Here is a 13454-nt window from a genome sequence, read left to right as displayed (position 1 = left end):
GTGAGATAACTATAGTATATAGTTATCTCACTAGTAGTGACTATACTAGTAGTATAGTCAAACGCGTAAAAAAACACAAGAGAAACAATTTCAAGGAAAAAAAATATAAGAGAACCATGTAAAAGCTGATGCTGAAGTTTTGTTGTTTTAACAGCATATTAAAGTTGCACAAAAAGGTTTGTATTCTTCACACAGCACTTTAAAGTAACAAATGTAGGATTACAGGAAACATAGGGAACAAAGAAAAAAAATCTTTGAATCAGACAATAACTCAGGTTGGAAGGGATCTCTGGAGGTCATCCAGTCCAAAGTCCTGCTCAAAGCAGGGCAAAATTTGAAGTCAGATGAAACTTCAAAGTTAAAACAGATTGCTCAAGATGATACCCAGTCCAGTTTTGACTTTTTCAAGGGATGAAGTTGCTCAGGGGACAAAACAATATTTCTGGGGACTAAAATTCTGTTTACAGGAACTTTTTCAGATTTCCAAATGTGTTTACATTTGTAGGCAAAACAAAAGTAAAATCTTTCGAGTGTTAGTAAAAACAGACTTTATGATTTTTAATTTGACAATTGAAAAAGTATCTTTCCAGTTTAGTGAGAAAAAAGTCCTGAATATTTTAATCTCACATCTCTGTGAACTACACTAAGAAAGCTGTTCTATCCCATTACAATCAAAAAATTAAAAGTCAGCTCAGCACGCTGCTCAATTACCTGTTCATTAAAACCCAACTATCCTACCTAAATGTTTTTGATATAGCAAAAGTGGTATTTGCCCAAATTTAAAAAGCAGTATCAGACCTTAAAACATTCCTGTGATGTTAAGGGAAAAGCAAGGTCCTGCCAGGCTTGTGGTTATTCCATAACTCCATAAAAAACAAACAAACAAGCAAACAAACAAAAAAAAAAAAAAACCAACCAAAAAATCCCCCCAAAAACCCCCCCCAAAAAAAACCCCAAAAAACCAAACCAACCAAACAAACAAAAAACCCTCAAAAAAACTAAAAAAAACCCAACATGATTGTATTGATTGTATGACTAGCTGCTGACAAATTCATCCTCATCTGATAAAGATTAATTTTGTAGAGAAGGGACAATCATTATTACTTCCTATACTAAAACATTATCTTCATGTTGTACATAGCTGATGAAGTGGTACAAATGGACAAAACCAAACCAGGCTTTCTCTATAGTGTGGATTCTGGACAGACTTTGAGTTACAATGGTACTAAGGTCTCTGTTATATGAAAGCTCATGAAATTAGCTATACTGGGATTTAGAAAATTATTTGAATTACAGGTGGTTGTCACATATGACCTTTTATGAAAAAAAGTTTTGAGAAAGATGACAGGCCAATAATAAAACAGATGAAGAAATAAAAATTAAATGGATGGAGAAAATTAGACAAGTTAAAATTTTCCACTTTTTCCTTTCTAACAAATAAGGTGCTTTGACTCTGCAATACTTCTGAAAATCTATTCTTTATTCAGGTGCCTGAAATAGGAAACCCGATCTGGATTGGGAATACTGAACTCTTGGAAACTTAGATGAAGTTTCCGTGCCGCTTTCTGTAACATTTCTTAGCACCATTTGATTAATAAATTACATGAAAGAGTCCAATTACAAAATAGTGAGGTTTTTAAATGTCTACTATGCACAATATCTATACTATACTATATTATGTACTCAGAATAATGGTTCACTCAAATTTTAATATGCATATTTACAGAAAGTAACATGCATCCTACCCAGCAACCGTCAGAAAGAGAACTCCATTTAATAGGCATAGGTTCTCCAGGGGGAAGTTGAAGACAATCAATTTCCCCCTTTTTCTCCCCTGTCCACAAAACCCCACTGCCTACACTGTCCCAGATAACACACCAGCAACTCAGTGCTCCTCCCTCTCCAGGTCCTCCAAGGGCAGGATGATTCCCAGTGGAATCTCAGTTTCCCCAACTGCAGCACAGATATGTGCACCCCAAATGCCTGTAATCCCCTCCTGTGAAACCGTCCAACACGTGTTTATGCTAAATACATTCAATGCAAGGTCTGAAATAGCAAACAGTGATCCAGCTGCAGATAATGGCTCTTCAGAAGTATCCCACAGGGCAATGCACGTTCCAAGACTGTTCAAACCCTTCTAGAGATATTAGTTGTTTCCTTCCTGATATTTTCAGAAAATGAATCTGAACTATACACAAATAATATTGAAGCTCAGACTTAAAACCAATACAAACAAAGATGAAATGAAGACCTAGAAATGACATGATTTTCAGTCTACTGAAGTGAGATCAGCAAAGCCTTACTTTTAAGTAAAATGGTCCACATACTTTCTGCAATCAGAATAAAAAATGAGGCTAATTGAGAATATATTATGACAGGTGTCTTTTGATGCTTTTCAAAAAAATGTGAATTTGATGGAAGATTTTGCTATGTTCAATTACATTAAGGCAAATTCAATTATATCTGAAAATAATGTAGTTGTTTATTTTTGATACCTTTATTTAATATAAATTAATATAAATTAAGTATTCAGCAATTAATACTATGAAAAATATCAGATATTACTACTGAAACACAGCACCTTGGTTCAGCAAACAAGGAAGTGACATTTCCCTTCAGCAAAAGAACAAGTTAAACACTATTAACCTGTGCTCCAAATAACTTCATGTGGATGGTTGCCACAGATGAACAAATTGGAAAAGAGCCAAATACCACTGTCCGTTAAAGCTAACAATGCCCGTTTTCCAGCGCTCCATCTGAGGAGCAATTCAGGCTATTCCCTGAAGAATGCCACACAATACAACAAAACGAAGTGTCTCGGAGCATCTACATACCAAGGTGTTATTATTCAGATCCATCTTCCCAGTGAAAGGCCCCCATGTTGTTCCAACCGGAAGCTGCTGCCGGCTCTGAATCTTGCGCTCCCCGTCTTTCTGGACCACCTCCAACTCTCCTGCAAACAAAGAAAACAAGCAGTGTTGAGAGTACTTTCACTCATGCCTTGACAACAACCACCTCTGCCTTTGTGCTGGTTTTATACGCACAATGTTCTGAGGACCAATATAATGAGAATTAATTATGCTTGTCTGAAAACAACTGATCTTGTCATCCTGCAAAAGAAAAACAAACCTTTCTCCCTTATAATTATATTCAAATTTTGTTCAGAAAGTCCCATTCCTTTCTTGCATCTTTTCACACACATTAGAGTTTGAAAGCAATTTTATTCAGAATAGCATTCCATAAGAGTTCTTAAGAAGTGCTGAGGAGGGGTGGAAATAACAGCTGAAAAGAGCAAGTCCAATAGCAGCCACAGCTGCTTTAACCTCCCTGATGCATTTTGCTGCACAAGATCCCATGCTTCAGCATGTAGCAACTAAAAATTTGAGAAAAACAGCATAAAGACATAAAAAATTCACAGCCCCTCCAAGACACTGCTGACAGCATTTACTGCAATTACAAAAAAGGATTTTGAACTGAAATTTTACAGGAAGCAACATTTCAGAATTAAACAAAAAATAATTTTAATTGTTACCTAAACGTTATAAGAAAAGTAAAAGCAATGGGGAAGCTGTATGATTTTTTTTTTTCAGTACATAATGATTATTAGTGGATGGGATTTTTATTAATAAATTTTGTTTTTGAAAGCAAGACTTCAAAATTTACATGTAAAAGAGAAGTTTTTGCTTTGGCTCACCTTAACTTTTCTGGATTTTCCAGTAAAGAGAAAGACTAATGCAATTGATCATTATCATGAAGGGAAAAATAAAATTCAGTCACCACCCTTCCCGCCCCACATATTTTTTCTCTTTATTTCAAGATTAAAAAAATAGTCTGGATAACTCTCCTTTGAAAGCAGTCTCTTCACTAAGACTATTTTTTATGCACAAATGTATTTTTTAAAAATACAGCAACAGTTATATTTATCTACACAATTTCTAACACTATTTTCTAAATTACTTCAAGTTTCAGACTTTCATAGTGATACAATGGAACAAGGCCAGGCTGATCTGTACTTTTCCTGTTAGATGTTTGACTGCTTTTTTCCATGCTCTTGCACTTGCATGCTTTGCCCTTCCTGAAGGTAGGCAAAAAAATCTGTTGTTCTCAGGAGCAGCTGAGCTCACCTCAACTTTGCTGAAGCCATGATTTTTCATCATCTGTTTTCCATGACTGCTAAAGCCCCTTGCTCCCTTTCCATACCAAACAGATACAACAGTGATTCCTGTCTTTTGCATCAGCACGTCTCAACAACTCCACTCCAAATAAGGATGGTGCTTTTCCACAAACAGAGCAAAGTCCAACTGTGCAAGGAGTCAATTTGTCCCAGATTTAGAGCTGGTGGTTGTTGTGAAATGAACCTTGGGCTGAAGGAAGTGAGTAACTCCTCCTGGCTCACAGGCAGCTTCCACAGACTTCCCCGAGCTAAACATTCCCCTGGATGCCTGGATTTACATTGCAGTCAGGCTGCAAAGCTTTTCCTTGTCCACAGGGGTTAATCTTGACCATCTTCCAAAGAGAAGAGTTGGCTCCAGCTTCCATTTTCAAGCACAGAAATCTAAATTTTACCTCTGAGTGTTGCAGATTACAAAACTACTCTACGTAAAATCGTGCATCAGATCCTTCCTGCAAACTGGAACAAATCTAGGAAATAGAGCTGTATCGGTTTACAAAAGCTTCTCTGTATGTGGGTGAGTCCTCATCATGACAGTGTTACGACATTTTAAAAGGCAGAATGTGAGCAGAAAAGCTCATGGATTAATTATATCTAATTTACACATGTGACATATATGCGTACAAACAGAAAAAAAAGCAACCAAACAATGATAAAAGCATTTTTTCCTTCTCACAGTCACGTTGTGAGAAATTGTATTAGCCTTAAAAATCTCTTTATATGTTAATTATGGAATAGAGAAATTGCAAAGTAACATGTTTATCACTTAGCCATACTGCAGCATTTTCTCTCTACATAGAGATGAAAACGCTATGCAGCATTTGCTTGCTTTTACACACTAAAAAACAGCCATGTCTATGGACATGTCACATTTAACTGATACCAGAGGAATCATGAGAATCTTTGAAAACCCTTTTAAAAAATAATTCAGTCTCCCTTTCTGCCACTGACATTTTTCATTTGAAAAGGGTTCAGACACAGTCAAACAGTGACTCCTTATCTGTACCTGTGGATTTACAAGCAGGCCTGTCTTTTAATGGATTAAGAACGACAAACTTAGGGCAGATCAACCAGTGATATCCAAAAAGCTACCAAAGTTTTAAGGTACACATCATTACACATTATATTTTAAATAAAATTAATAACATGAATCTTATACCTGGTAAGTAGCTAGAGGGAAGCATATGAACAAGCATTTTTTTTCCAAATATAATTTTTTTCCTTCTGTTGATAATTAACTTACTATGGATTCTCTCTCTTACTCTTTTGTTACAGTTCCAAGCTGTAGTTCAGGCAATATTCAATATATATGAATACTTTGAAATGTACTGCCTATGGGGTAACACCATGCTGAATTGTACTGAAACTGCTATGTTTCCCAACCCACTTAGAACACCATGAAAGAGGTGTAAGACAGGGTAACAAAATGCTTTTCTGTAAAATCTTTCTGTTTCTCTTCATTGCAGCTCTCCAAAAAAGATACATTTCTCTCTTTTCACCATGAACATCAGCCATTTTATTGCTATGGGTGAATTTCAGAGTTAGGACAATCTGCTTGCATTTTTTGGCAAAAGGAGACAATCTGGTTACGCTTATATAAGATGTAGCATACTACAATTTAGCCCTTGGTGAAGATTTTTTTTTATCTGAAAAATCTTTGTTTTATAGAGGAAAAAAATTAACACTGCCTTCAACCTTTCTCCATTCATTTACAACATTTTTCTTATATGAAATTTCCTATTTGGTGAATGGTACCACAACTGCAGCACACAGTCTCCCACTTGATGGGGTAACTGAGGCTGTCCCCTGCCCACTGCTGACTTCCCACAGGGATGCTGGTTTAAACCTCTGGCCCTAAGTAATGTGTGACTTCAAGGGTGTTTGCTGGAAAATGAGAACCTCACCCTGTGACTCTTAATTAAAAGGGTTTGAAAAATGTGTCAGCAAGACAGGATTTTCCCCTTCAGCCTCAGAGGAAGTTCAGATGTAAATCTGAAGTGCTCTCTACAGCTACCATCCTCTGCACAACTGTTCAGAATCTTTACAGATTACATCAGGAGAAGGAAGAGGATCTGAGACTTTATTGCTGTATCACCACTCACAGTAAGAAGTGTAAAGACTCGGCTGGTGCTCACTCTTCACGCATACTTGTCCGTCGAAATTCCAACATGTGGGGAGGAAAGGAAAAGGAAGGATGAAAAACTGCTGCACCTTCCTTTAATCCATGCTCAAACCCAAAGGAAGCAGAAAATTCTGAGCTAAACACTATTAGGTGCTTCAAGTAATCAGCAGTCACAGACCATCTCAGTACAACGTTCCTTCACGTAACAGGAAATTATAATAGAACTCCTTCCTACTCCTGGAATAAAATATGTGATACGCTCATAATTTCCACACAAAGTAGAAGTGCAGTTTTACTCTCTTCATCCTAGACTTGTCAGCTCTCTGACTGAAAAGGACAACAAGAAGTGTGACAAAAGCAGCACTAAGAAACATAAGTAGTATATAAGGAAGTGATGATCTGCTTTTAGTTTTTTGTGAGTAAGGTAAAAAAATTATTTAAGAGACATTCCATTTAGTGATATTTACGTGCCCTTTCCTTGCTACGGAGCAAGCAGTTTTTGTTTTGGTTTATTTTTCCCCAGCTTGTTCTTCAGGAACACACTTATTTCCAGCTTGCTGAGTAAGTTTATACAAAATATTTGAGACACATAGTATGGGCTAATCAATTTTGGTAAAAGATAATGCTGTTAGTGCTGTGGGCTGTTTCTCTTATCTTGTTGATGTAGCATACTTTTAAAGTCTGTGATTACTCAAAGACTTATGATAGCTGCACTGTAAAAGAAGCCTCAAGTCATGACTCACTAGTACAGCTATAAAACATCCCATGGCTTTTAAGATATTAGGCCACCTTGGTGGATAGAAAACCAGAATGGAAGGACCCAATTTAGGATTCTTTTCACACATGCATATATTGTTTCAGGCATGCCACACAGGACTTTCGTTAAACAGAAGGTAGAGAGCTCAGTTTAGCTTTGTATTCCTTTACAGCACAACCGGGATCATTAAAAAAAAAAAAACTCTCCACAAAACATAGAGTACACAGGAATCCAACATGAGCTTTTGGCCCTCAACAGGATCTGACCACACTCTGACTACCAGAAAAAATCAACTATATATAGTATTTCTGAAACAAAAAATACTGGCTTTCATCCATCTACCTACATTCTGGAGTAAAAAAACAAAGGAGTATAAATCTGAAGGTGAATGATCAACAGCTTTTGTGGGACATAAGGAGAACGACATTCAGAAATAACTATATCCAGATTCATATGCATTCAACACTTCTAAGCAAGTCACTGATAGCTTTGTAGCTATCTGAATGTATTTCTAATGTAGTTTTTGCTATAGCATTTGTTTTTGGTTTTTTTAATTGAAAATAGCTTTCTAAGTGGAGTGGGTTCCAAACAATGAGTAAACTCTTCCTCTGCTATAATTAGAGATTGGTTATTTGACATCATGGAGCTCTACCAATTTCCACAAGCAAATGGCTCCTTCTTTGCATATTTTCAGTCCACAGCCACCTGGCTCTCTAATGAGTATGTTTGCATGGCAGAGAAATTGTGTGTGTTGTAGTTTCAAACAAGGACTGCTCTGAAGTCTGAGCGAGCTAGTTAAAAACCCTCTCAGAAGTTGTTAAGTGCTGCCCAACCCAGAACCCAGTATCTGCCTGCCTTCCTATATGCACAGGATAAATCTGCAATTAATATTTGGCTGGTGATTGCTTCCATTATAACAAACTACTATGTGTACATCTGCACACAGCAATTCACTGATAGTGGAGAACTATCCCATTTCCACTTCTGTGATTCTTAATAAGGTAGCTCCAATATTCAGTGTTCACACACTTGTCTGGCAGACATAAACTGCATTATTGAGATACTTCCTGTAAATTCTCCTCCCTCAATTTTCAAGTCTCTGAGACATAACACACACTAAACTACAGTTTTGAACATAAACTTGAAATACGACATTCTCTATTCAAGTACTCCAGTCAAACCCTGATAAATCAGGCTGGCCATGCAGTGATCTTATCCCTTCTGACTCTTTAATAAATCGAACCTTGTAAGTTCACGCTGTTGGAAGTTGTCACTAAATGAAATTGTGACCTTATCCGATGCGTGAACTTATCCTGCTGACAACTACATTTATTGTACGGATAAGCGTAAGGGAAAAAAAAAGAGGCTTTCGATAATTGTGATCTTACCCATATGCAACTCTAACAGATGGGATCTTTTTGATGTTCCATTTAATGATTTGTCTATGATGAGCCTCTACTCAGAGAAAAAATAAATGTTCTTCATAGGTAAGTGGTAAGGGAACTGGTAAACCGTATGAAAAGTGCACAGAGAGGAGTGGCTGACAGCAGAGAGTCAAAAGCTATTAGCTTAACACAAAGAGCTTTGAATTAGCTGGTAATTGCACTGGAAAAGATAACATAATGGAAATGGTAAAACTGTAACATTCCCTTTCCACAGGACTCATTCAATAGTCCAAAACTCTGAAACAAATAACTGTGACTCTGAGGCAATAACCCAAAATATGCTGTGCTATGGCACTTCATGATGAATGACTGAATGAATGAATGAATGAATGAACAAATCCTCTTCCAGCACTGACTAGATGCTTGCCTCTGCTATTGTGGAAGAATGTTGAGGAACAGAAAACTCATAGAATCATAGAATAGTTTTTGGAATAGGGTTGGAATCTTAAGGATAATCTAGTCTTACGTTCCTTCACCAAGCAGGGACATCTTCAATTAGATCAGGTCATTCAGAGCTCTGCTCAACCTGACCTTGAATGTTTCTAGGGACACCTAACACATCTCTGGGCAACGTGTTCCAGTGTGTCACCACCTTAAATTTAAAAATCCCTGAAAATGGCAAAGGATCTCACATTACTGTGTTTGTCAGGGATTTAATACAGCATGCCATCTAATCCTCACAGTGGACAACACTACCCATTCTGCAGTCAGTGTACTGATTCCAGAGTGAGAAGACCTGGGTGGTGTCAGGGTAACAGTCTAATTTGCAGCACTAAAAGTCTACTGGGGGATACAAAAATTGCAATCACCTTACTAGAAACACACATACATACGAGACAAATTCACACTGCGTACAAGCAGTAATGGACTAAATTACAGTCAATATGTGAAAGAAATTTTACCACTTGCTTTGCTATGAAAACGGCATTCTCAAGGGTCTCAGCAAAACCAGATGTTATTTAGGTTGTCCACAAGCAAAGGCAAAACTTAATTTTGCTTCCCAAAAGATTGAGCAGGACAGTGTTAGGACAAGAAAGATAGAAGGAAGAACAAATTTGGGACTGAAAACTGAGAAAACAGCTCTGGATTAGAGTCACCCTGGAGGGAGAGTTGCTATTCTGCTGCCACTGAGGCGGTGGAGGGCTTCTGAACATAGCAGCCTGTTTTCTGAAGTTATTGCCACCCACCAGTAACTCCTTCCCCCAGCCCTGATCCTTCCTGTATACATCCCACTTAAGGAACAGAATTAACCAAACCTCTTAGCCATGAGGGAAGTAGACACAAGAACAGGGCACAGGTACTTACGGCTCTAACCCGCCGATCTCCTTTGCCTTTGCTTAAAGCAGGTCTGGATAGCAAACACCAAGCAGGAGAGGCTGCCTCAAGCTGCTCCACGCCTAACTCAGCTGCCTAACGTTGCCACATCTTGACAATGCTACCACAGGGCAGCTGTGCACTCTAGGTAAGGATGACAAATGAAAAGGCTTCTCTGTTTTCTATAACAAAAAAACTTGCTGCTCCCTACCTTTCTTTAGAGCCCTGAAAGTCAGAAGCAGAGTTTCTTTATCTCTTCTACCTGCTGCTAGTACTGCAAATGGCAGAGAGTGCAGGTGCTACTCTTATCTGCAACAGCACTGTCCTACATCAGGCAATAAAGGGAAGGAACGAATATTGTGAAAGTGAGGATAGGGAAAGCCTAGGCAAAGATTTTCAGAGTAAAAAAGACCACAGAAGGCTGGGGGTGGGGGGGGGTTGGGGGAGGGAGAAGGGGCAGAAATAAATTTAAGAAACAAAGCAAGAGACAGGAAGTTTAAGGAAACAGCCATTTGATGACTCGAGTTAGGACTGATCAGGACACAAAGACAGCAGCACCTGGAAAAAGAAGATCATAAGATATTCAAGAAAAATGGGATACAGAAAATTTGCCAGAGTGAAATATCTAGCTCCAAATCTGAAACACAAGAGAAGTGCATTAATTCCCATTTAGAATTAGAATGCAAACACTACTATTCCTTTTAAGCCAAGGTATCTGTGTTATTACAGCGCTTAATTTGTAAGCTAAACCACTAACAAAATAAAACTATTATAATATCTCACTGCTCAGCTGAATCCTGGCTAAACTGGAAAACGGAAGTGTGTCTACACTGCACCCAATGATGTGATTTCCCCTGACATTTGGTCTACATCCAAGTAGCCAGATCACCAAGTGTGCCATAAAACTTTGAGAAATAGTTCCATTACTGGTTATTTAGTTTACATCAGGACCCAGCTACACCCATGACACTGACTGGGTGATGCGACCTAGAGTATGGGTACACAAATGGCTTCAGATTTACAACTGAAATGCAGAGCTAACTTCATTGATGTGAAGGTGCAGTATGTCCTGTAGCAACAAGCACAGTTTTCAGAGACTACAAAGAAGTGACTGACACTGAAAATTCAAAAATTCTCTATTTGTAGATGCATTTGAGATTTTTAGCTCTCTATTTCTATTCGCTTACTTACGTAAAATAAATATGAAATAAAAAAGTTACCTTCTTACAGTACCTCCAGTACACTCCAGTAATCTACAGAATTTAGTAGGAATACAGGATCACATCCCAGATTAGAAAAATATAGACCTATGGTGGTGAACACAATCTGCACCAATTTGAAATGACAATGCAACTTCTACATTTGGGGGGAACTCAAAGGGAGGACAATTAATTGAATAAATGTTAATAGCACATAAATTGAGTAGCTACTAAAGAAATGGAAATGGCAAACTAAATAATATTTTTTCATCACATATGCCATTAAAATAATTTTTAAAGTATAAGATAAAGTAAAAGTACTGAGTTTTCCCCAAAAGTCAGAAAGGAGGGAATACCTAATGAACATGGTTACTAGAATTTGATTTGCTTTCTATATTTTTACACAGTTCTATAGACTTTTCCTTTAATTGGACTGCTTCACTGAACTTACAGGAACATACTCAAAGAAAAGAAAAAAAAAGGAAAAGAGACAGAAGTTGAAAGAAAAACATATTTACCCAAGATACGTTAACAATGCCAAAGGTTTGTTCACTTGCGTCAAAGTCAAGTTCCACATAATATAGCAAATACTGTGTTTATATCAGCATCTAGTCTACAGACAGAGACAAAACACACCCAGCTATCATGGCAAAATCCTGATCCTGAAATGAAATAAGACCTTTAGTTTTCAAGTCTACTAACTACAAGGACAATTTACCCTCTGTTTTCTAACTCCACATCTCATAAAATAAAAAAAAAAAAATTGCTGTTTTTCTCAATAGTTTTCCATCTTTGCTTAGTTCAAGAGGTTTGTTACCACCTTCATGTGTTGAGGTAAACCTGGAGTAGAATTAATTGCAAAAATACAGAAAAGAAAATCCCCAAAGACAACCAGTGTAGCTAAAGAGCCCTCCCTGCATTTCTCTATGAGAGGAATACTGTACACTGCATTCTCACATGGACAGTCCATAGTGGCAAAAATTATTCCTAATTATACTGTAACACTGCACAGACCCAATAGGCTGAGCAAATTCTTCATCCCAGCTACTTGTAGCTTGCACAGCTGTGCTCTCTTTCTCTCCATCACAAATGCACGGGATACTGAAAAGCCAGACTTGGCAAGAGCAGGCTGACAATATTACTGAAGAAGGTTTTCTTGATAAGATCATCATCTGTTTCTGGATACTCCTGGGTATGCTCCCTTCCTCAGCACAGGACCAGTAGCCCCTGATAAACGTCCCTCTGTGTGCAGATTCTCCCCGATACATGCAAATACATTTCAGTTCTGAGTCTGTCCGCTTTTTCTTTGTTTCATATAGCTGAAATACACTTAGAGGTTTATGAAGCACTGTATGCAAAACAACTGAAAGTGAGCACAACTGAAAGTACAGCTTACATAACTCAGACTGAAGTCTCTTCTGAAATAGATGCTATTCTGCATGGGAGAAAATGAACCATTTCACCATCACCTAGGACTTTTTGGAACCCTTATAGCTGGAAGACGCTCACTCTTTTTTTTTTTTTTATATACAGTATTATTTACACAAGTATATGTGACATTTATATAAAATAAATCAGACATTTGCATGATTACCCAATACTGTTTGATTTCTTTTTTATTTGGAAAAAGTAAAAAATATCAATGCAGCCTGTGTTGCCAGTGAATGTAGAAAGCTACCAAAGTTAACTTAGTATAAAGACTGATGTATTAATATTTATGTAATGAAATATATTACATGAGCAAAAATGTTTTGAAAACTATTCTTTTTAACTCTAAAAGCAATGCAATGAGATCATCTGTGACCATATCTGTGGTGTCTTCTCAGTTTACAGTACTTATGCTTAGAGATACAAGGATCTATTTTCATCTCTCATTTGTGTAACAGAAGATAAGTTATTTGCTTTCTATCAGATATGCATACTCAGAGCTATGAAGCCACTGCTTAGACACCAATATCTAGATAAAAGCATGTGAGCCAAACTGTCCAAATGTCTTGCAAAAGAAGCAGATGCTTTAAAATTATTTTTCTATTTCCTTTCAATATTTCCAACAAAATTCTGAGAGTACAAAGAAAAAGACAAAAATAAAGACTCAAATTTATCAGTATTTATTGTAACCATCCAAAAGATCTAGTTATTGCTGAGATTAGGAAAGTGAGAGGGAGACAGGGACAAAGGGAGATTGAATGCTATGCTCCACTGCATGCATGCAATATATAGTCACATCCATTATAAATACAATTTATATGAAAAGCAACATTATTATAAATAGAGATAAATGTAGTATAACTATAATGTACAATATCAAGATTCAAATTAATAATACCTCTGCACTTGCTGAGGATGGCCATGCATAACAGACACATGGCTCTGCACTGCTCTGGCACTCATGAGTTATGTGCTCATCTACATCTTCTATGACCAAGTACCAGCAGTGACCAACACA

The 13454-nt window shown here is 37.3% G+C and overlaps 1 protein-coding gene across 2 annotated transcripts in view; it reads right to left on the bottom strand.

The window, feature by feature from the left end:
- ZFPM2 (zinc finger protein, FOG family member 2) overlaps nt 1-13454 on the bottom strand; it is a 306491-nt gene that overhangs the window by 156928 nt on the left and 136109 nt on the right. For both annotated transcript variants that reach the window (XM_058833173.1, XM_058833174.1), the window contains one exon: nt 2835-2953. In XM_058833173.1, the coding sequence (XP_058689156.1) occupies nt 2835-2953 (119 nt within the window). The remainder of the gene's footprint in view (nt 1-2834; nt 2954-13454) is intronic.

Source organism: Poecile atricapillus, chromosome 2 (genome assembly GCF_030490865.1).
Source record: "Poecile atricapillus isolate bPoeAtr1 chromosome 2, bPoeAtr1.hap1, whole genome shotgun sequence".
Classification (NCBI taxonomy): domain Eukaryota; kingdom Metazoa; phylum Chordata; class Aves; order Passeriformes; family Paridae; genus Poecile; species Poecile atricapillus.
This window is presented reverse-complemented; position numbering and strand designations above follow the sequence as displayed.